The 25357-nt window shown below is 38.8% G+C and overlaps 1 protein-coding gene across 4 annotated transcripts in view; it reads left to right on the top strand.

The window, feature by feature from the left end:
- The window catches only part of JADE3 (jade family PHD finger 3), a 163086-nt gene that overhangs the window by 115693 nt on the left and 22036 nt on the right, over nucleotides 1–25357 (top strand). For all 4 annotated transcript variants that reach the window (XM_082610007.1, XM_082610008.1, XM_082610005.1 and 1 more), the window contains 3 exons: nucleotides 15037–15227; nucleotides 18700–18911; nucleotides 24217–24384. In XM_082610007.1, the coding sequence (XP_082466133.1) occupies nucleotides 15037–15227; nucleotides 18700–18911; nucleotides 24217–24384 (571 nt within the window). The remainder of the gene's footprint in view (nucleotides 1–15036; nucleotides 15228–18699; nucleotides 18912–24216; nucleotides 24385–25357) is intronic.

The raw sequence follows: 25357 nt of genomic DNA on the forward strand, positions 1-25357 counted from the left end.
TGAGAAGGATAGGTGGTAGGTCTTCTCTAAATGTTTGATAGAATTCACCTGTGAATCCATCTGGTCCTGGGCTTTTGTTTGTTGGAAGATTTTTAGTCACAGTCTCAATTTCAGTGCTTGTGATTGGTCTGTTTATATTTTCTCTTTCTTCCCAGTTCAGTCTCAGAGGAACCTTACTGATTATTTATTTATTTATTTATTTTGGTTGCGCCTGGTCTTAGTTGTGACAGGTGGGCTCCTTGGTTGCAGCATGTGGGCTCCTTAGTTGTGACAGGTGGGCTCCTTAGTTGTGACAGGTGGGCTCCTTAGTTGCACCTTGCAGGCTCCTTTAGTTGAAGCTCACTGGCTCCTTAGTTGTGGCATGTGAACTCTTAGTTGTGGCATGCATGTGGGATCTAGTTTCTTGACCATGAATCGAACCCAGGCCCCTTGCATTGGGAGCTCAGAGTCTTAACTGCTGTGCCACCAGGGAAGTCCCAGAACCTTACTGCTTTTATTCACCCCTGTAACGCTGTAGTTGATGCTATGATCTGTACTGCCCAGATTCCCATTTAGTCTTAGGACCTGTCCACATGGTCAGGGTAGTCTGACTTCTTACCTGGCAGCTCTGGACTCCAAGAGTGAGTTTTCTAAGTGATAAGAAGTGGAAGGTGCCACTCCAGCAGTGGCAATTTCATCATCTCTGCCTCCTATGACTCTTCCTCAGACACTGCTGCCTCCTATGACTCTTCCTCAGACACTGCTTGACCAGGTGGCTTGAGCAAGACCCCAGTCTGGTTATTGAGTCCAGAGAAACTGTGATTAAACACTGCTTCTTGTTCCCTTTCCTCAGCCCTCTGTGTTAACTTTGTAAGAATATAAATATATATTTTTCTTTATACAAATAAGCCAATGGAGGTAGTTTAGTGTTACTAACATAGTATTTATAGGCTTAAAACAAATGTACTCATGGTGATTAAATGTAATTACTGTTATAGGCTTTACAAAACCATAGTGGTTCTCAGACAACACAAAGTAGAGAAGGAATTCCATGTTTTTTAAAAATTATCAAAAAGGAAACTGAGAGTCAGCCTAGACACTTGTGTCCTCAACTCCTGCTTTTCCTTCCCACCCGACCTCTCATTTTTAGTCTGTTTAATAAATGACATTTTTTTAATAAATGACATTTAAAAATTTTTTTTAATTCTACATTAATTAGGAGGAGACAACACTAACTTTACTGCTTACACAAAACTGTCAGATCCAGAATATGAAAATGTTGGTATAAGCCAGATGAATTATTTACATACTGTTTTTTTTAAGCAAAATTAGCTTCTGTGCCTCACTTTTTGCAATTTATGAAAATCTAGATGTTTAGCTAACTTCTTTTGGGAGCAAAGGAGGGAATAAGGGTGGCATTCTTTTTGGAAACTATATAATTTTAAAATAATATGCAAAGTCCAATATTATGGCAAAAAAGACTGTTACTAGCTCATTTTTACTGTTGTGCTTGAACCTGGATAGAATTTTTTTTCTAAGAAATCAATATAAATGAAGTTTGATTATCAGATTTACAAGAAATTTAAAACTACCAAAGCTTTGAAAATACTCACAAGCATTAGATTGTATATCAAACATAAAGAGAAAGTAGAGAATGGAAAAGTCTTACTAAAAATCTAGAAGCACTAGTCAAGACAACAAAAACCTCATACTCTTCAAAGCCCAAATCCCCTGAATTTTTTATGTGTAAGCATTGAACTTCAGTCTGTTTTCCCTAGGGGATTACTTGACTCTGTAGTTGAGATCAAAGGAATATTGACACTCATTTTAGGTAACAACATTTTGTTACCAAATTTAGCTGAATTCAAAGCAATCTTGAAAATGTACAGTTTCTTCTACAGTAAATATAAATGCATTTATGTGTGATAATCCCACAATTATAATAATTATAATTTTGGTTAAAAAAAAAAGAAGTGGAAGGTGCCAGTCTTAAGGCCTGTGCTCAGAAAATGTCACAGTATTACTTCCACCATATTTTGTTAGAGCAGTTGCAGAGAGCTCCCAGACTGAAGGGGAGGGAAATAGACCCTACCTTTCAACAGAAGGACTATCAAAGGATTTGTGACTATCTTCAATCCATCACAATAGTAATATTTGTAATGTTTGTATTTGAGTTACTTGTCTTATTGCCTACAGAGAGATTAATCAATCAGCTAGAGAAACTTAAATACTAGTAAAACTAAGCACTTGCTTTTTATTTATTACCTAATCCACAAGATTATCAAAATGCTTCAGAATTTTATTTCCTAATGAACGTACAGAAGTAATTTTGGATATATATAAATTAATTGACCTGATTCTTGGGTGCTAAAACTGAAAAGGGGTGAAAAAAGATACAACAGAGTAGGTGGAGCAAATCCTTTTAGAGTTTTTGTTCCAGCTTTCAGGTTAGGTTTTCCTTTCTGTTCCATTATCCTTTCTGCTATTCTCTTGTCCCTTAGTTTAGGGTAGTGTAGTGCATATACGTGGTGATTGAGGGGAGGGGTACAGAGAATTCTGAAATGGAACCACCTTGCGCTGTAAGTTACAGCTGTTTAAATAAGCCTTTTCATTACCACAAGGAATTTTTTGAAGTAAGTTCAACAAATAAAGATGATGTTAACCCCATTACATGTTTTTTAGGTAGACCATGGATGATTTTGATGCTCGTCAATGATAAACAAGTTTCAGATAGTTTTTGTTTTGTTTTGTGTTCATTTGTATGTTTAAATTAGTTTCTTTCACAGTAAGGTTCCAATGGAAGGAAAGCAACGCTTCATGTTTGGTTAAAAGGAAGCATGCATTATAAGTTATATTACACATAAGTGGTTAATGTTATATTTATCATGTATGTGTATATGATTTTTAAATTGTAGATGAATTATTGACTTACTGTAAAAACAAAAATAATCAGAATACAAATATTAACTGTATAATATATATGCTTATACAACATGTACATATGTATGTACAAATAAATGGGAACATTCTGTAACTTGCTTTTCTCACTTAACAATATATTATCATATGCTTTTGAGTCATTAGTGATACTGGAAGAGAGGATGATTAGATATCCAGAGAGGCCTGGTTCTCCTTGGAATGTAAATGTTGGACTAACTGGGTTATGAAGAGCAGTACTTTCTTCACTAAACTCCAGACTCAAATATTTAACCACCAATGCAATGTTTCCACTTGGATGTCCAATAGACATCTCAGACTTAAAGTGTCCCAAACTGAACTAGTGATGTTCTTCCCAAACTAGTTCCACCTGTAATTTTCTACGTTTAACTAATAGCAGATTCATTCTTCCTGTTCAGTCTTTCAGGCCAAAATTCCTAGAGTCACCTTTGATTCTTCATTGCCTCATACCCCATATTCAGTATCAAAGGAGATCCCCTTGGTTCTACTTTTCAAAATATATCAGATTTCATATAGTAAGTCAAAGGAAGAATGGCCCCTAATGATAAATGGGAGCACAAGCCTGCCTCCCACTCCACTGCTATATTTCATCATCATGCTTCTCTCACCTCCCCCACTCTCCTTGCCCCACTCTTCACACACCTCCTTTCCCATTCCATTTTAGGCAGCAGCAGCCTACCATTTTGCTTTCAATTATGAGAATCAATAAAGAGCACTTTTATACACACATTTATCTTATTTAAAGTTTAAGGCAGTCTTTTGGTAGCTTTTCCAGTTGCTATTGCTGTATAAATTGTTTTTCCAGTTACTGTTGCCCCCAAACTTAGCATCAAGCAACCGTGTTTTTATACTTATAGGTTCTGTGGGTCGGGAATTCAGACAGGGCACAGTGGGGATGGCTAGTCTCTGTTCTCCTATGTCTAGGGCCTCATCTGGGAAGACTTGGAAGTTTGGGGGTATCTCAGCGGTTGGGGGCTGGAATCATCTAAAGGCTTTCACTAACATGTCTGCCACCTGGGCTGGGATGACATAGAGATTGCACATGGCCTCTCCATTTGGTTTGGCTTCCTCATAGCATGACAACCTCAGCATAGGCAGACTCTCTACAGTGCTCAGACACAGGGGTCCACATGCACATGTCCCAGCAAAAAGATGAAGCTGTTTTCCCTTTTATGACCCAGCCTTGCAATTCTCATAGCACCACTTCTGCTGTATTCTATTGGTGGAAACAGTCACATGCCCTTCCTGATTCAAAAGGAAGGGAAATAGACTTCACCACTTGATGGGGCAGTGGGAGAGTCACATTGTAGAAGAGCGTGTGGAATTTTTAAAATACCATCTGTCACAGAGGTTGTAATTGTCTTTTGTTTCATAAATGAGGCATGGAGTCTTGTAGAGAAGCAGAGTGGCAAGATTAACAAGGGGCATCTTGGGAAACTACTCCTAGAGATATTATTATAAGGGCCTCCTGTTTAGTTAGCTTTTAAGGCACTTATTTCAAGCCTTTAAAAAATCCATGATGTTGTGGTATTTGTGCAATTTCTGTGCTATTCACAGATGATTCTGATCCACTCATTAGGAAATGAAGCATAGTCTCTACCTGTTAAATATTTAGATCAACTGAAGACACTGAGGACTCACTGTGCATAAGACACTGGAAGAGGCTGTAGGTCGGCTTAGAGTGGTTGCAGCTTCTTTTTTTGCCTCCTCAGTGTCAACAGGAGTGTTCACATGGGCTAGAGGTAGCTGACCTACCCTGAGGAGCAGGTGGATAGGCTTTCTTTCTATGAGGCTAAGCAGGTGTGGTTGTGGGTCCTTTCACCAAAATCGGTCATCCAGAAAGTTACTACAGCATTCGTTTACACTCAAGCATCCAAATTGAAAACTGCACTTACTACATTACTCTAACAAAATTGCTCATATCTCTAGGCTTGTGAGCTTTTGCTGATTTGTTCAGTGGTCTAGTGACCATTCAAAGAGTGTCCCTCTACCAAGTGTATAGTGGCCAGAGAAGAAAATCACTGAGAGATGATCCTGGGATTTCGTCCAGCTATAGCAATGTTATGTGTACCTGAAGATGTTAAAGCTGCATTTTACAAAACCCCAAAGTAATATTTTTTCATTTATTCTCATAGACCTTCCCTCTATCGTTATAAGAATTTCTCCTTGTGAGTGTGTATTAACCACCTTTTACCCATGCATTTCCTTGCCCTTGGTATTACTGTTTTGGCCTATAATTTTTTTTATTGTCGTAGGCTCAGTCCTTAGATTCAGACCTTTAGTTCAAGATACATATGAAAGATGAGTGAGATAACATCATCATTGTTATAAATTTTGCATTGAAATATAATATACACACAGAAAGATAACTAATGCATAACTGTATAACTCAGTTTTCATGAATTAAATACACTTGCTTAACTGGCACCCAGATCAAGAAAGAGAACATTACCAGCACCCCAGAAGCCCTCCTTCTGCTCCTCCCCACTGACTTCCTTCACCATAGGTGACAGTTTTGCCAGTTTTTAACCTTCATACTGAGACTGGATTGTTTTGTTCATCATTATGGTTGTGAGATTCATCCATGCTATTGCATGGAGCATTTCCTTAAGTTTCACTTCTGTGTCATATTCCATTGTGTGATATACCACATTTTATTTATCCATTCTGCTTTTGATAGATATTTGGGTTGCTTTCAGTTTTCAGCTATTATGAAAAATGCTAATATGCACATTTTTATACATCTTTTAGGATACATATGTGTACTTTTTTGTTAAGTATATTCCTAGGAGTGGGTTTGCTAGGTCATAAGGTATGCACATGTTCAGCCATAATATCTGCCAAATAGTTTGCCAAAATGATTGTACCAATTCACACTCCCAGCAGCGGTGGTCGATTTGCTCCATTTCCTTACAAGCACTTAGTATCTTCAACTTTTGGTCAGTCTTTTCAAGTTTAGCCATTCTAGCAGGTAATGGTGATTATGATTTCAATTTGCATTTCCGTGTTAACTCATGAGGTCAAGAACCGCCATCTGGATAGCCTTATTTGTGAAGTGTCTATTCAGGTTTTTTGCCCAGTTTTTAATTGACTTCTCTGTTGTTTTCTAATTGATTTGTAAAAGTTTATTATACATTGTTGATAAACACGTTTTTCAGTCTTGGAGGTTAATGGTTTTTGTGTCTTATTTAAAAAATCTTTGTCTATCCCGAGGTCATAAAGGTATTCCCCTTTGTTTTCTTCCAGAAGCTTAATAAATGTATTAGTTTAAATCAAGAATATTTATAGTCTACCTTGTTCCACATAGAGTTTGAGGCAATTAAGATGAATAATTAAGCAAAATATTCTTCCTTTTAGAAAAAGATAAATCTTGAAAAATCTTAGATATTCTATAATTACCTCATAAGCCATGCACCAAAAAGCACAGCATATTTAATCTCTTGGTCTCTGGAGAATTCATATGCATGTCTTGTCCTTTTCGGTTGGGTTCATTTCAGTTGGAAGCAGGCCTCCGATAGCAGTTCCCAAATTTTTAACTTCAATTAATATTTAGAGTTCCACTTTTTTCCTCAAATACTTTGCTGTTGTTGGCTTTTAAAAACCCCATATGGTAGAAAAATTAAAATATGCAAATGTGTGTAGTTACTCACTTTATTCCACATGCATTATTTGGAATCATAACCTTTTGGAAGAATGCTTAGGAGGAAATATTCAATCTAAAATTACAGGGTGGACTATGCCTCTGTATATATTTATATGTATTCTTATGAATACATTTATGTTTATGAATCCTTGTACATACATAGTAATTCTAGAAGCTCCAGAAGCCTTCCAGAGAAACAATTTTCATTATTTTATGATGACACATATATCTATTTCTTTCTCTCTTTTTTATTTTTAATTAATTAATTTGTTTATTTATTTTTGGCTGCATTGGGTCTTCATTGCTGCGCGTGGGCTCTCACTAGTTTCAGAGACCCAGAGTGACTCTTCATTGCGGTTTGCGGGCTTCTCATTGTGGTGGCTTCTCTTTGTTGCGGAGCACAGGCTCTAGGCGCGTGGGCTTCAGTAGCTGTGGCACACGGGCTCAGTAGTTATGGCTCGCAGGCTCTAGAGGCAGGCTCAGTAGATGTGGTGCACGGGCTTAGTTGCTCCACGGCATGTGGGATCTTCCCAGACCAGGGCTCGAACCCGTGTCCCCTGCATTGGCAGGCAGATTCTTAACCACTGTGCCACCAGGGAAGTCCCTTTCTCTCTTATTTATTATAAATTTTTTAACATCTTTATTGGAGTATAATTGCTTTACAATGGTCTGTTAGTTTCTGCTTTATAACAAAGTTTATCAGCTATACAAATACATATATCCCCATATCTCCTCCCTCTTGAATCTCCCTCCTACCCTCCCTATCCCACCCCTCTAGGTGGTCACAAAGCACTGAGCTGATCTCCCTGTGCTATACGGCTGCTTCCCACTAGCTATCTGTTTTACATTTGGTAGTATACATAAGTCCATGCCACTCTCTCACTTCGTCCCAGCTTACCCTTCCCCCTCCCCATGTCCTCATGTCAATTCTCTACGTCTGCATCTTTATTCCTGTCCTGCCTCTAGGTTCTTCAGACCCTTTTTTTTCTCTTTTTCTTTGTTTAGATTCCATATACATGTGTTAGCATACGGTATTTGTTTTTCTCTTTCTGACTTACTTCACTCTGTATGACAGACTCTAGGTCCATCCATCTCACTACGAATAACTCAATTTTGTTTCTTTTTATGGCTGAGTAATAGTCCACTGTATATATGTCCCAAATTTTCTTTATCCATTCATCTGTCGATGGACACTTAGGTTGCTTCCATGTCCTGGCTATTGTAAATAGTGCTGCAGTGAACATTGTGGTACATGACTCTTTTTGAATTATGGTTTTCTCCAGACATATACCCAGTAGTGGGATTGCTGGGTCGTATGGTAGTTCTATTTTTAGTTTTTTAAGGAACCTTCATACTGTTCTCCATAGTGGCTGTATCCATTTACATTCCCACCAACAGTGCAAGAGGGTTCCCTTTTCTCCACACCCTCTCCAGCATTTATTGTTTGTAGATTTTTTGATGTTGGCCATTCTGACCGGTGTGAGGTGATACCTCACTGGAGTTTTGATTTGCATTTCTCTAATGATTAGTGATGTTGAGCATTCTTTCATGTATTTGTTGGCAATCTGTATATCTTCTTTGGAGAAATGTCTAGTTAGGTCTTCTGTCCATTTTTGGATTGGCTTGTTTGTTTGTTTTTTGATATTGAGATGCTTGTATATTTTGGAGATTAATCCTTTGTCAGTTGCTTCATTTGCAAATATTTTCTCCAATTCTGAGGGCTGTCTTTTCGTCCTGTTTATGATTTCCTTTGCTGTGCAAAAGCTTTTAAGTTTCATTAGGTCCCATTTGTTTATTTTTGCTTTTATTTCCATTTCTCTAGGAGGTGGGTCAAAAAGGATCTTGCTGTGATTTATGTCATGGAGTGTTCTGCCTATGTTTTCCTCTAAGAGTTGATAGTGTCTGGCCTTACATTTTGGTCTCTAATCCATTTTGAGTTTATTTTTGTGTATGGTATTAGGGAGTGTTCTAATTTCATTCTTTTACCTGTAGCTGTCCAGCTTTCCCAGCACCACTTATTGAAGAGGCTGTCTTTTCTCCACTGTATATTCTTGCATGCTTTATCAAAGATATGGTGACCATATGTGTGTGGGTTTATCTCTGGGCTTTCTATTCTGTTCCATTGATCTGTATTTCTGTTTTTGTGCCAGTACCATACTGTCTTGATTACTGTAGCTTTGTAGTGTAGTCTGAAGTCTGGAAGACTGATTCCTCCAGCTCCGTTTTTCTTTCTCAAGATTGCTTTGGCTATTCGGGGTCTTTTGTGTTTCCATACAAATTGTGAAATTTTTTGTTCTAGTTCTGTGAAAAATGCCAGTGGTAGTTTGATAGGGATTGCATTGAATCTGTAGATTGCTTTGGGTGTTATAGTCATTCTCACAGTGTTGATACTTCCAATCTAAGAACATGGTGTATCTCTCCATCTGTTTGTATCATCTTTAATTTCTTTCATCAGTGTCTTATAGTTTTCTGCATACAGGTCTTTTGTCTCCTTAGGTAGGTTTATTCCTAGGTATTTTATTCTTTTTGTTGCAGTGGTAAATGGGAGTGTTTCCTTAATTTCTTTTTCAGATTTTTCTACATTAGTGTATCGGAATATGAGAGATTTCTGTGCATTAATTTTGTATCCTGCAACTTTATCACATTCATTGATTAGCTCTAGTAGTTTTCTGGTAGAGTCTTTAGGATTCTCTATGTATAGTATCATGTCATCTGCAAACAGTGACAGCTTTACTTCTTCTTTCCCGATTTGGATTCCTTTTATTTCTTTTTCTTCTCTGATTGCTGTGGCTAAAACTTCCAAAACTATGTTGAATAATAGTGGTGAGAGTGGGTACCTTGTCTTGTTCCTGATCTTAGTGGAAATGGTTTCAGTTTTTCACCATTGAGGACGATGCTGGCTGTGGGTTTGTCATATATGGCCTTTATTATGTTTAGGTAAGTTCCCTCTATGCCTACTTTCTGGAGAGTTTTTATCATAAATGGGTGTTGAATTTTGTCAAAAGCTTTTTCTGCATCTGTTGAGATGATCATATGGTTTTTATCCTTCGATTTGTTAATGTGGTGTATCACATTGATTGATTTGCGTATATTGAAGAATCCTTGCATTCCTGGGATAAACCCCACTTGGTCATGGTATATGATCCTTTTAATGTGCTTTTGGATTCTGTTTACTAGTATTTTGTTGAGGATTTTTGCATCTGTGTTCATCAGTGATATTGGCCTGTCGTTTTCTTTCTTTGTGACGTGTTTGTCTGGTTTTGGTATCAGGGTGATGGTAGCCTCATAGAATGAGTTTGGGAGTATTCCTCCCTCTGCTATATTTTGGAAGAGTTTGAGAAAGATAGGTGTTAGCTCTTCTCTAAGTGTTTGACAGAATTCGCCTGTGAAGCCATCTGGTCCTGGGCTTTTGTTTGTTGGAAGATTTTTAATCACAGTTTCAATTTCAGTGCTTGTGATTGGTCTGTTTATATTTTCTATTTCTTCCTGATTCAGTCTCAGAAGGTTGTGCTTTTCTATGAATGTGTCCATTTCTTCCAGGTTGTCCATTTTATTGGCGTAGAGTTGCTTGTAGTAATCTCTCATGATCCTTTGTATTCCTGCAGTGTCAGTTGTTACTTCTCCCTTTTCATTTCTAATTCTACTGATTTGAGTCCTCTCCCTTTTTTCTTGATGAGTCTGGCTAATGGTTTATCAATTTTGTTTATCTTCTCAAAGAACCAGCTTTTAGTTTTATTGATCTTAGCTATTGTTTCCTTCATTTCTTTTTCATTTATTCCTGATCTGATCATTATGATTTCTTTCCTTTGCTAACTTTGGGGGGTTTTCTGTTCTTCTTTCTCTAATTGCTTTAGGTGTAAGGTTAGATTGTTTATTTGAGATGTTTCTTGTTTCTTGAGGTAGAATTGTATTGCTGTAAACTTCCATCTTAGAACTGCTTTTGCTGCATCCCGTAGGTTTTGGTTCATTGTGTTTTTTTTTTTTTTTAATTTTATTTTATTTTATTTTTTTGCTTTATAACAAATTTAATCAGTTATACATATACATATGTTTCCATATCCCCTCCCTTTTGCGTCTCCCTCCCACCCTCCCTATCCCACCCCTCCAGGCGGTCACAAAGTACCAAGCTGATCTCCCTGTGCTATGCGGCGGCTTCCCACTAGCTATTTACCTCACGTTTGGTAGTGTATATATGTCCATGCCGCTCTTTCACTTTGTCACAGCTTACCCTTCCCCCTCCCCATATCCTCAAGTCCATTCTCTAGTAGGTCTGTGTCTTTATTCCTGTCTTACCCCTATGTTCTTCATGACATTTTTTTTTCTTAAATTCCATATATATGTGTTAGCATACAGTATTTGTCTTTCTCTTTCTGACTTACTTCACTCTGTATGACAGACTCTAGGTCTATCCACCTCATTACAAATAGCTCAATTTCATTTCTTTTTATGGCTGAGTAATATTCCATTGTATATATGTGCCACATCTTCTTTATCCATTCATCCGATGATGGACACTTAGGTTGTTTCCATCTCCGGGCTATTGTAAATAGGGCTGCTATGAACATTTTGGTACATGTCTCTTTTTGAATTATGGTTTTCTCAGGGTATATGCCCAGTAGTGGGATTGCTGGGTCATATGGTAGTTCTATTTTTAGTTTTTTAAGGAACCTCCATATCATTCTCCATAGCGGCTGTACCAATTCACATTCCCACCAGCAGTGCAAGAGTGTTCCCTTTTTTCCACACCCTCTCCAGCATTTATTGTTTCTAGATTTTTTGATGATGGCCATTCTGACTGGTGTGAGATGATATCTCATTGTAGTTTTGATTTGCATTTCTCTAATGAGTAAAGATGTTGAGCATCCTTTCATGTGTTTGTTGGCAGTCTGTATATCTTCTGTGGAGAAATGTCTATTTAGGTCTTCTGCCCATTTTTGGATTGGGTTGTTTGTTTTTTTGTTATTGAGCTGCATGAGCTGCTTATAAATTTTGGAGATTAATCCTTTGTCAGTTGCTTCATTTGCAAATATTTTCTCCCATTCTGAGGGTTGTCTTTTGGTCTTGTTTATGGTTTCCTTTGCTGTGCAAAAGCTTTGAAGTTTCATTAGGTCCCATGTGTTTATTTTTGTCTTTATTTCCATTTCTCTAGGAGGTGGGTCAAAAAGGATCTTGCTGTGATTTATGTCATAGAGTGTTCTGCCTATGTTTTCCTCTAAGAGTTTGATAGTGTCTGGCCTTACATTTAGGTCTTTAATCCATTTTGAGCTTATTTTTGTGTATGGTGTTAGGGAATGATCTAATCTCATACTTTTACATGTCCCTATCCAGTTTTCCCAGCACCACTTATTGAAGAGACTGTCCTTTCTCCACTGTACATTCCTGCCTCCTTTATCAAAGATAAGGTGACCATATGTCCGTGGGTTTAACTCTGGGCTTTCTATCCTGTTCCATTGATCTATCTTTCTGTTTTTGTGCCAGTACCATACTGTCTTGATTACTGTAGCTTTGTAGTATAGTCTGAAGTCAGGGAGCCTGATTCCTCCAGCTCCATTTTTCGTTCTCAAGGTTGCTTTGGCTATTCGGGGTCTTTTGTGTTTCCATACAAATTGTGAAATTTTTTGTTCTAGTTCTGTGAAAAATGCCAGTGGTAGTTTGATAGGGATTGCATTGAACCTGTAGATTGCTTTGGGTAGTAGAGTCATTTTCACAATGTTGATTCTTCCAATCCAAGAACATGGTACATCTCTCCATCTATTTGTATCATCTTTAATTTCTTTCATCAGTGTCTTATAATTTTCTGCATACAGGTCTTTTGTCTCCTTAGGTAGGTTTATTCCTAGATATTTTATTCTTTTTGTTGCAATGGTAAATGGGAGTGTTTCCTTGATTTCTCTTTCAGATTTTTCATCATCAGTATATAGGAATGCCAGAGATTTCTGTGCATTAATTTTGTATCCTGCAACTTTACCAAATTCATTGATTAACTCTAGTAGTTTTCTGGTAGCATCTTTAGGATTCTCTATGTATAGTATCATGTCATCTGCAAACAGTGACAGCTTTACTTCTTCTTTTCCAATTTGGATTCCTTTTATTTCCTTTTCTTCTCTGATTGCTGTGGCTAAAACTTCCAAAACTAGGTTGAATAAGAGTGGTGAAAGTGGGCAACCTTGTCTAGTTCCTGATCTTAGTGGAAATGGTTTCAGTTTTTCACCATTGAGGACGATGCTGGCTGTGGGTTTGTCATATATGGCCTTTATTATGTTTAGGTAAGTTCCCTCTATGCCTACTTTCTGGAGAGTTTTTATCATAAATGGGTGTTGAATTTTGTCAAAAGCTTTTTCTGCATCTGTTGAGATGATCATATGGTTTTTATCCTTCGATTTGTTAATGTGGTGTATCACATTGATTGATTTGCGTATATTGAAGAATCCTTGCATTCCTGGGATAAACCCCACTTGGTCATGGTATATGATCCTTTTAATGTGCTTTTGGATTCTGTTTACTAGTATTTTGTTGAGGATTTTTGCATCTGTGTTCATCAGTGATATTGGCCTGTCGTTTTCTTTCTTTGTGACGTGTTTGTCTGGTTTTGGTATCAGGGTGATGGTAGCCTCATAGAATGAGTTTGGGAGTATTCCTCCCTCTGCTATATTTTGGAAGAGTTTGAGAAAGATAGGTGTTAGCTCTTCTCTAAGTGTTTGACAGAATTCGCCTGTGAAGCCATCTGGTCCTGGGCTTTTGTTTGTTGGAAGATTTTTAATCACAGTTTCAATTTCAGTGCTTGTGATTGGTCTGTTTATATTTTCTATTTCTTCCTGATTCAGTCTCAGAAGGTTGTGCTTTTCTATGAATGTGTCCATTTCTTCCAGGTTGTCCATTTTATTGGCGTAGAGTTGCTTGTAGTAATCTCTCATGATCCTTTGTATTCCTGCAGTGTCAGTTGTTACTTCTCCCTTTTCATTTCTAATTCTACTGATTTGAGTCCTCTCCCTTTTTTCTTGATGAGTCTGGCTAATGGTTTATCAATTTTGTTTATCTTCTCAAAGAACCAGCTTTTAGTTTTATTGATCTTAGCTATTGTTTCCTTCATTTCTTTTTCATTTATTCCTGATCTGATCATTATGATTTCTTTCCTTTGCTAACTTTGGGGGGTTTTCTGTTCTTCTTTCTCTAATTGCTTTAGGTGTAAGGTTAGATTGTTTATTTGAGATGTTTCTTGTTTCTTGAGGTAGAATTGTATTGCTGTAAACTTCCATCTTAGAACTGCTTTTGCTGCATCCCGTAGGTTTTGGTTCATTGTGTTTTCATTGTCATTTGTTTCTAGGTATTTTTTGATTTCCTCTTTGATTACCCCCTTTCTCTCTTTTTTAGGTGGCCTACCCTGTTCTTTAAAATTTCCAGGGACTCATAATTCAGATTTCATCTTGGTTATATTTTCTGATGCTTCATGTAGTATCTAGGACATTCATTGTAGAACGAGCCATTGGTATGAGAAATTTCTGTTTCTTCCCTTGCTTGGTTTCCTTGCCTTGGGCTCTTAAGTGTCAGGAGGGGTTTGGGAAAATAATGGGTTTGCTCAGGCCTGCTAGATAATTTGGTGGAAGAATGGGAATCTTTCATCCCATTGTGTTATCCTGACTCAGACTTATATTCACTATCATTTATGGTTGAGAAATGCCTTAAGTTTGTATGAATCCATGGCCTCTTGGCTTTAACTCATCTACACAAATAGTAAAAATAATAAGAGATATAAAAATAAAACACTGGCATTATTGATCATCTGTTTTTTACTATACACTTTACTAAGCACTTTATGTATTTTATTTCATATAATCGTCATAATAACCCTATAAGTTTGATACTATTATATCATAACTTATGATTATCATCCTTCTCAGCTAAGAAAACTGAACTTTGTAGAAATTAAGTAATTGCCCAAGATCACCATGCGAGTGAGTGGCAGAAAAAAACAGGTTTGTGTGAGTCTATAGCCTATACTCTTTACCACCATCCAGTATGGCCTCCATGGTAGAAAATCATGAGTTTAGCTAAAGTATATCTTTGGTATGTAATCTGGCTGTGCCTTTGTACAGGTATCACCCCTTCTGCTGGTTCCCCTTCTAAATAAATGTGGTGGCCATTGCACCAAGAACGCACAATGCAACATTTTATTAGAAGGAATGGTAGTAAGGGCCTAGGAGCCAAAAGGGTAAATGAAACATTTTATTAGTAAGAGTATTCACAGCAAATAACAAAGCTGGATTTGTAGAACCATTTGCTTTCTAGAAAGGGATCTGTCATGCCTCTCATTTGGCAGAGCAGGGGATTTCCCCAGGGTGGGAAGGGAGAACATTCAGCTCCACTGTATGGGCTGAGTGCTGTTGGGCCCATCCAGTCAGTGCCTGGAATCTGTCATTTGTTGATTGTTATCAGTGTCTTTTCTTTTGCTTTTCTAGGATTGTAGCCGACAAGGTAAAGGAGGTCCTATTTATCCGACCCCGGAAGTACATCCAGTGCTCCAGCCCAGAGCCTGCAGAGCCTGGCTACATCAACATCATGGAGCTGGCGGCATCTGTGTGCCGCTATGACCTAGATGACATGGACATCTTCTGGCTCCAGGAACTCAATGAAGACCTCGCAGAAATGGGTAAGTTGTTTCCTCACAAGTAACTTGTTCCTTGACTTGATTTGTGATTCTTTTAAAAAGTTGTCAGGACCGTTTTAACTTGCTTTCATTTTGTGGCTTCCTTTCTTTTCTGGGCTCTTCATTTATTTTTCTCTTTAATCTTAATCTTAATGAGGCATTTCCTGAAATGCATAAATATATTGAAGTAGAGCAGTAACATTTAAATCTGACCTTGTCTTTCCTTGTTCATGGTGAATATCACAGATCAGGGATGGCATGTAGGTTTCACGAGGCTGTTTCCCAGTTCTGAGTGTGAGATTGGTCATGGCTGATTGGACTTCTGATTGAGAAGGATTCTGAAACTGGTTCCTCATTCGGCCCTGAAAAGTACCATGATCAAAAAAAAAAAAAAAAAAAAAAAAAAAAAAAAAGTACCATGATCAGTGAGCAGGGCCAAAGGTAGTGGCACCTCTGACATCTCCACCTGATGGAGAGAAACTGCAACTTCAGCATTAGGCAGCACCACTGCAACTGACAGGTTGATGTGACCAGGACGCCTTAATGTAGGACTTGTATTTTTGCTACCTGGAAGAAGAATGGCAGGCCTAGGGCAAAACATCCCCAAAGCAGTTCTTAGCTACCTACAGTGAGTTCTAGAGTTGTCATGCTACTCTCAAAAAATAGAATAGAATGAAGCAAAAACAAGCAAATAAAAAAACCTCGTAGTAAACATAGTAGAAATTTTAAGGTAGACCTGTGCCACAAAGTACCATACCGGCAATGCTCAGAAATCCTAGGCTGAAAGGAAACTCACCTTATACTTACACACAGTTCTTTCTGACCTGCCTTCAGTCTAAACAGTGTTTAGGTCCAAGTGGTCCTGTGAAACTGGGTGGTTTTTAACTCTCTGTATGAGATATGGTAAAGGATACATTTGATTTTGTTTTTGTTTGAATCACATTTGATCATTGTTAGTACAACAAGGATCAGTGGTTTTCCTTTTCTTCCCTTTTTTTTCTTTATTTCTTTTGAGGTTGGTATCTGAATGCATGTGAATACAAAATTAAAATTATACTAAATCCAGTTTGGCATGGTGGTGATAGTTATTCTGCCAGTAACCAATACTAACTCCTTGCTTTTTAAAACATTTTGTTTTATGTCTTCTCTTGTTCTGCCTTCTAAGAGGAAAGAGAGGGGTCAAAAAAATTTAGGGTGGGAACCACAAAGAGAAGGGAATAAGAGACTGACAGAGGGCGTCCCTGGTGGCGCAGTGGTTGAGAGTCCACCTGCCGATGCAGGGGACACGGGTTTGTGCCCCGGTCCGGGAAGATCCCACATGCCGCGGAGCAGCTAGGCCCGTGAGCCATGGCCGCTGAGCCTGCGCGTCCGGAGCCTGTGCTCCGCAATGGGAGAGGCCACAACAGTGAGAGGCCCGCGTACCGCAAAAAAAAAAAAAAGACTGACAGGGAAAATGAGAGTATGAGGGCATAATCAAGTGGATCGATGGCTCAATGTACAGTTGTGTTTATGAACCATACAGCATCCATATACACTATGGTCATTACAGTGCTGCCTTCAACATGACACTGCCTTATAACAAAGTCCCTTTGGTATTTTGCAGTTAATTCCCTTTGGATGAGTTTTTTTAAAATAAGCTTTCAAAAATTTTTTTGAAATAGTTTTAGCTTTCAAGAAAAGTTGCATTTTTAATAGTTACCATATACGCCTCACGCAGTTTGTTTCACCTAATATTAACATCTCGCTTTACCATGATACATTTGTCAAAGTTAAGAAACCAGCACAGGTACAGTACTATTAGCTAAGTTCCAGACTTTATTGGAATTTCACCAGTTTTTCCACTAATGACCTTTTTCTGTTCCAGGATCCCGTCCAGGATACCACATTGCATTTAGGCTTGGATGAGTTTTAAAAAGAGGATTGCCTTATCTCCAGCATTCCTTTAGAGTGAATGATATTGTAGTAAGGTTCTAAGAGCTTAAAATAAACTTTCAAAAACAATATTATCTTAAGCATGCTTTTTATTCAGATTAAGGAATTCTAAAAGTTGAGTGCTTACTGCATACCAGCCACTATACTAAGCAATGTATGAATATGATCTCATCTCTGCCTCACAGGAAATCAATGAGTTTGGTATTATTATCCTTATTTTTATAGATAAGGAAGCTAAGCCCTAAAGAGGGTAAATAACTTGTCAAAGCTTATATAACCAATGTGAGGTCAAGTTGGAATTTGAATCCAAGTGCTCTTATAACCAGACACTATACTCCTTCACTCCAGGAAAAAAAAAAAAAAAGTGTAATTTGTCTTGGCTGGAAAAATTAAACATACTACCTGAGTAGTTTTTGGTTTCATAAGTAGCTACAACATTGAAAAGGTAGTTTATGTGGAATTCCAAAGTTCCTTAGGATCTTATATTGCAGATGAAGTGGTGTATTTGGATAAATTTGTTTTGGATCACTTTGAGAAGTACTCCTGAGTTTATAAGCTGTTAGAATAAATATATGTGTGCTCTCACAAAATCATCAGTCCCCCTAAGAAGAAAAATGTTTAGTTGTTACCAATAGCCATCATATGAATCTTTTAGTTGAGTTATTATGTATAGCAGGCTAAGAAAAATTAAAGTATAGAAGGAAAAGGAATCAAGAGGCAAAAAAGGTAATTTCAGAATTTGCAGTTAGACCTTTATGAATGCTAATAAGTTTATTTTATATTATAGTTTGTCATTAGAAAATATTATTGGATTTTCTAAAAGTCAGGTTTGAAAAACAAATAACAAATATTTCATATGTATAATCACATATACAGTACCTAGAATTTTCTTTTATGGCTTAATACCTTTTTGTATGAACATTTCCTTGTGTAACCATTAGATGTGCTCATTGGAACTAATTTGCTAAGAATGAATTGTTATTTATATCCAAATAGTTATATGATTCTAATTATTTTATTATACTGTAAAGTGTTCAAGATTACAAAGTCCAATGAAAGTCCTCCCTCAGTGGGAATAAGAGAAAACAGATTAGGAGGAGTCCCCTGGTAGCCTAGTGGTTAGGATTCCGGGCTTTCCAGGTTCAATCCCTGGTCAGGGAACTGAGATCCTACAAGCCTCATGGCGCAGCCACAAAAAAGAGAGAGAGAGAGAGAGAGAGAGAGAGAGAGAGAGAGAGAGAAAACAGATTTAGGAGGAGACTGGCTAGGATTTGGACAGAAAATTGAAAGGGTCAGTATATATAACTTACAAAGAATATGGTGAAATGTATTTTTCCTTTCATGTGTCAAACACTAATATGTGATGATAAGTAAATTTTAGAATAGCTCTAGTAAAAGATTCTTTAAAATCTGGTTGTTTTAGATCAGGGAAGAGATGGTTTTATCCTTTAGAATCTCCCCACCCCTGCACCGGGCTCACAGTAGGTGATTTGGGAATGACAGCTGACTGATGGGTTGATTGATTGTTTGTATTTCTGTGCAGGTTGTGGGCCAGTTGATGAGAATCTTATGGAAAAGACAGTAGAAGTCCTGGAACGCCATTGCCATGAAAATATGAACCATGCTATTGAGACAGAGGAAGGGCTAGGCATAGAGTATGATGAAGATGTGATCTGTGATGTGTGCCGGTCTCCAGACAGTGAAGAAGGGAATGATATGGTGTTCTGTGATAAGTGTAACATCTGTGTGCATCAGGTTAGTGAGAGTGGAGACTGCCACCTCCCCACGGTCAGCCTTTCTGAAGTTCAGTGATCATCTCCAGCACCCATATCTGGGTAGCAGCTTGCATTTAAGGGTGAAAATAAAGATTTGGCCTGGCTGTTCTCCAGTAATTCCTTTAGAAATAATACTTCTTATGATCCCCAAGGTAACTTATTAACTTTACTCCAGGGGGCTAAACCCAGGTCTTTATTGTGTATCTTCATGCCCATTGCCATTGAGATTGCCTTGTTCGATACTTTTACAGTCCCCTGGGGAGTCTCCTTGCTGCCTGCCTGGGAGTCTCTCCTCTGCCTTGGAGTCCCTGTTATATCATCAGGTTACACCCATGGTCAGTAACCTTGGGGAGTTTACACTTCCTACAGCTGGAAGTCGGGACTCCTCATCCTGGCACCCAGAGCTCTCCTCTCTCTCCCAAATATACCACTCCCAGGAAACTAGGTCTACTCCATTTTTAAACATCATAGAATTTTAGGAATGTAAAAAACCGTCCCACTCCTTAATTTTACAGATAATACCAGGAGAGGTGAAGTGACTTTACCCAACCTCTTACAGCTAGTTGTCATTCTTTCTCTACCACACTACTTTTTTTAATTAATAGTAATGATGATGGTGATATCCACATTCTTTTCAGCTCTTTCCCTTTCTTCCCCCACAAGCCCTATGCTCTAGCAAAATAAGGTTACTCAGTGGGGCAGTGATGAATATTCCTGATGCTGTCCTGTCTCCATGTTTCAGCCGCACCAATTTAAAATGCCTTCTCCCACCTCCGGCTAACAAAACTTTACATATCTTTCAAGATCTAGTTCAAATCCTTTCTTGAACTCCCTTACCCTAAGTGATTTTTCACTCTTCTGAACCTGTTGTGTGTTTCATTCATTTCATTAATTTATCTAGCAAATAGGTATGCAACACCATCCATGTTCCAGGACTGTGCTGCATGCTGAAGATACAGTAATGAAGAGGCAGACATGGTCTTTGCCCCCAGGGAGATTAGAATCTGGTGTAGGGTCTACAAGGAAACTGCCCATTTAGCATAGTATGCCAAGTGTTTTTGTAGGTTGAAGTCCGTGCTGCTGTGGAAGTGCATGGGAGGGATGGGGGTCGGGAATAACATCCAGAAGGTGGCATCCAAGCTGAATCTTAATGGCCAAAGGGAAATGCCAGAAGAAAACAGCAGTGTGTGTTCAGGCAGAGAGGAGAACATGTTCAGGTGGGGTAGTGAGAGTAGGCAAAGTATGTTAGAGGCAACTCTGAGCTGTTCAGAACTGTGGAGAGTGGTGGGGTCGAGTAGGGAATGCATGGAGAGTGAGGGTAGAGAGGGATACAAGGGACACATGTGAAGGGCCTCCTCTGACAAACTAAGGAACTTCGGTTTTGTCCTGTCAACCCTGAAGGATATGATTTGTAATTTAGAAGGATCATCCTGACTACAAAATTATTCAAATGATTAGATAATACAGGAGATAGAGAGAAACCAGGACTTAAGACTTTATTTTAGTTCCATGGGCCACCTAACCTAACCCTCTGTATTAAAAGGTACTCAGAATATTCTGTGATCAGTTGGGTCTCTTTCTTCCTTTTACTTGTATCCTTTTAGAGTGAATTTTGAAAATGTATCTTCACTCTACCAGTTATTGGCATTTATGTCTCACCTTTAGTGAGAGAGAAAATCTTTACTACTGAAGTACGGACTTAAATATCTGACAGTACAGGTCCACAAATATCTGACAGTACAGGTCCACAGTCCCTTCTATGCATTTCCAAAATTTTAAAGCTCTGAAAACTACAAGTTTTTACCTAAGTTTGGCACCAAAACTGATTTGAGGGCAGTAGCAGAACTCACCCCGTATGAAGCTATTTGTAGTCTTTATTCCATTTTGTGAAAATACTCATATATTTTGTTAGAGAAATATTAATGTATTTGATTATATGGCACTGCCCTGGTCCCATTAGGGGGTTAGGTAATATGCCATGTATATACTGTATCACTTTCCTACGATATGCACAATTCTGAATTTCCTGATGTTTCTTACCCTAGAGTTTTCAGATAAATGATTGTGGATCTTTAGCAGAATTGAAGGTAATAGTACTGAGGTCATCTGTATATATTTTCTGTATTTGTCCTTCACAGTTGGGACAAAATATTAATGAATTACTTCCAGGTTCTTTAACTAACAAAATGAAATGTAGCATAATAATTCTCCCTAAAGGTATTTTGCTTTGAAAACATATCCAGTAATGACTGTAAATTGTGCCCTTTCCTCACATAGAAAGAAATGACAATAACACCAGGCCAGGCCTTGCAGAATATAAGCTGGTATGTATTAAAGCTGGATGTTGATGCCACATAAAGTTTCATATAAAAGAGAATTCTTCCGAAGTGAGTAGGTTCACTTGAATTCTAAAGAGATACTTAGGTTAGAGCTCCCTCTGTTGACTGAAAAGTGACTTTAAATGATTTGGAAGATTTGGTTTACTCAACAGAATCGGGGACATGTTGACAATTTTATTTATTAAACATGATTTTTCTTCTTTACTGCCACCATATTATATAAACTGTTTGTTCCTCTGTGACTATAATACACTTATGGTCAGTACTTTAGAAGAGAGGTTTATTTTACATCAATAGACGTTGGATTTTAACAATTAATTTAAATTTTTTCCATTAAAAAGTGTGAAAATTGGGACCATTCCAAGGCCCTTAATGTATTCCATTTTCTGCTTCTTAGCCCAGGTATTGAACACTCAAACTGAGGCCTAAATTAATTTGCCTGAAGGTACATGCTCATACTTTTTGTACCTGTCATATATATAATGTTTAGCACTAAATTTATTAACCCCTTGAAATTATATGTAAAACATATGTTCGTGCATGTGTGCAGTTTTTTAAAAAAAAATACAGTCCAGACTTCGTCATTTTGTGGTCTAGAAAAAGTTGAGAGCCACTACAATGAAATACAAGCTTCTATGATCTTATGACCAGGAATAAGTCTACACAAGAGCTCAGTAAATGATTTTCTACCCAATAAAATGGCCAGGTGATAAAGGGTATCCCTAGAACCAGCTTCTGGTTTTTCTTCTGCTGGTCTGAAAGAGGCTCTGTTTTAGGGAGAAAGCTTGCTTTCATTTCCTTGCAGACTTTCTGGATCTCAGAGAAAGAAAAAGCTTTGAAGCCTAGGGACCTTACAAAATGATGCCCTGCTTTTGTGACAGCAGCCTAGTTGGAATCCAGCTTCAGTTGTTGAGTGAAATTTATTTGTTCTACCAAACCGCCTCCTCAAGCTCAGCGTAGAGAACCTTCCAGATAAATTGATGGTAACAGACCTACCCCCAGTGACCTTACAGTATCACTGAGGAGATGAAACATAACAGTTAAAGTAGAGAAGAATACATGATGTCGACTAAGTACCTGGTGAGGGAAACGACATTGAGTGGAGGGTGGGAGTCAGGAAGTGGAGCAGACCCAGGGGCTACAGTGATCTGAGAATTGAGGTGAAGAACAGCAGGCTTTTTCTTTGAAGGGCCAGATAGTAAATATTTTAGACTCTGAGGACCACATATAGTCCCTGTGACATATTCTTCTTTCTTTTAACATCCCTTTAAAAATATGGAAACCATTCTTAGCTTGTTGGCCTTACAAAACAGGCCTCAAGAAGTAGGTTTTAGATGGGGTTGGGGGTGGGAGCAGAAGGGGCTTTTAGAGGGTTTATTGCTGTGCAATGGTATGAAGACTTTGTTTTAGTACGAAGACTATGGCAGCCAAATAGAAGGATTGAAGGTATGAAGGGAGAGGAAGAGAATTTAGAAATAAATCACTCCAGGCATGACATGAATGAGGACTTGGATGGAGCAGTTGTGGTGGGGATGGAGAGGAAGGTCAGAGTCTAGTGACCACTCCGTAGGGATTAGTAGCAAGCCCAAGGGACAGTAGATGAAGGAAAGTGGATAATAAGAGTCAAGGAATTTGGATCTGGAAGCTGCGAAGCATGGTGGTGATATGGATAGAGAGAGTTTGGAAAGGGGGCCAGTTGCGGGGGTAACATGATAGTGACTGTTGGAACTGGAATCTGAGCTGTGGGTGAACTTTCTGGGGCAGGCACAGGCTTTGAAGCTGCGGTGGTGAATCAGTCAGTAGTGAAGGTATGCTAGGCTACATGGGGAGCCAGGTGACCCCCAGCTATAGTCTCTAATGGTGAGAGTAGAGCAGTAAGGGGGGAAGGATGGGCGAAATTAGAGATAGTGAAAAGGAAATCTAAAATATTTTCCAAACTAATCTCCCTCCTCGCACCTCCAACAGTAATTCATTTATTTATTTGTCCGACTTCATTCTGTAAGGAATTTGAAGTAGCTTCAAAAACTCATTATGGGGCTTCCCTGGTGGCGCAGTGGTTGAGAATCTGCCTGCCAATGCAGGGGACAGGGGTTCGAGCCCTGGTCTGGGAAGGTCCCACATGCTGCGGAGCAACTAGGCCTGTGAGCCACACTACTGAGCCTGCGCGTCTGGAGCCTGTGCTCTGCAACAAGAGAGGCCGTGACAGTGAGAGGCCCGCGCACCGCGATGAAGAGTGGCCCCCGCTTGCTGCAACTAGAGAAAGCCCTCACACAGAAACGAAGACCCAACACAGCCAAAAATAAAATAAATAAATAAATAAATAAATAAATGAACTCATTATGGACTATTGTGATTAGTCTAATATTCTGTTCAATTCAGGATCCATTCATAAGTCCCTTTTTCTTCAACTCAAGCAAGTAACTGCTACAATTTCCTGAGAGTGCTTTTTATGCAGCAGGCACTGTTAGGCTCTTTAACATCAGCTCATTTGCTCCTCAGAAGTTTCATTCTGCTTATTTCTTAACACTTTTTTCTTGATCACAGCAGTGCATGACATGTAGAAGCTGTTCAGTGAGTATATGACTGACTAATTATAATACATAATCATTGAGAAAGCTTTAGAAAACGGAGGCAAAAAAGAAAAAAATATGTAATCACAAAACTCACATAACAGTTGGGCTAACCTTTGCGTGTATTTCCTTCTAGTCTTACTCTGTCGTCCTTAAAGTTAATTCTCATACACATGCTGACCTTAAAACAGATGCTAGGAGTTGCTTTTTTTTTTTTGAGTGTTTTAAAATTACTAAATCCTGGATATGAGCTCGTTTGGCCTTATTTGCCTTTTTCTCCTAAAAGTGGAGGGTACTCTGTGACTGTGTACCGGAGCAGACATTGACCCCGTGAGAAGATGCTAACCATTACCCCCTCTCCTCCTCGTGCCTCCAGGCCTGCTACGGCATCCTCAAGGTCCCAGAAGGCAGCTGGCTGTGTCGCTCCTGTGTCCTGGGCATTCATCCACAATGTCTGTTATGTCCAAAGAAAGGTGGAGCCATGAAGACCACCAGGACAGGGACTAAATGGGCTCACGTCAGCTGTGCCCTGTGGATTCCAGAGGTAAGAATTCATCCAGGTCTGTGAGGCCATTTGCTCTCCCACAACGTTCAGTCTGACTCAGGCTTCATGGAGATGCTTCATGCCTGCCCAAGTTTCTGAGGTGACAATGGTTCCACTTGACCTCCCTCACATCCTTCTTTTGCAAGTGGGCATGTGAGCCCATGCTAATTAATTTATAGGTGGTACTACCAGTGGTATTGGATAAATTTGGATGAGAGCAGAGGGTGTGAGCGGCAGATTTTTTAAAGGTAAAACCTACCTTAAAAATACCAAATCTTAAGTGTAGAGTTTCATAAGTTTTTACACATGTATGTATCTGTCACCACAACCCAGACCAAGACATAGGACATCCCAGAAGTAAGACACAGAGCATCCCAGAAGGATCCCTCATACCCACTTTCCAGTCCTTATCTGGGTCCCTATTACCCAAGGGTAACTACCATTTTGATTTCTATCACTATAGTTTCGTTTTGTCTAAAAATGGAATCATGCAGTATGCACTCTCTTCTGTCTGGCTAGCAGTCTATATTGCAGTGTGTGTCAACGTTCATGCCTTCCTATTGCTGAGTAGTAGTCCATTTTTTAAGAGTTTCTTTATTCAGAATGCCACCCCTCACAATTTAATCTGGTCCTTCAGTTGCTGATATTTCCTGAGGGCTTCCAGACATTACTTCTTACTTTTTATGGCTGCCCTTTTTATTTTTATTTATTTATTTATTTATTTTTAATTTATTTATTTTTGGCTGTGTTGGGTCTTTATTGTTGTGCATGGGCTTTCTCTAGTTGCAGAGAGTGGGGGCTGCTCTTCATTGCACTGCGCAGGCTTCTCGTTGTGGTGGCTTCTCTTGTTGTGGAGCACGGGCTCTAGGCGCGTGGGCTTCCGTAGTTGTGGCTCGCAGGCTCTAGAGCACAGGCTCAATAGTTGCGGCCCACGGGCTTAGTTGCTCCACGGCATGTGGGATCTTCCCGGACC

Source organism: Mesoplodon mirus, assembly GCF_964341445.2.
Source record: "Mesoplodon mirus genome assembly, chromosome: X".
In the NCBI taxonomy this organism is placed as follows: Eukaryota; Metazoa; Chordata; class Mammalia; order Artiodactyla; family Ziphiidae; genus Mesoplodon; species Mesoplodon mirus.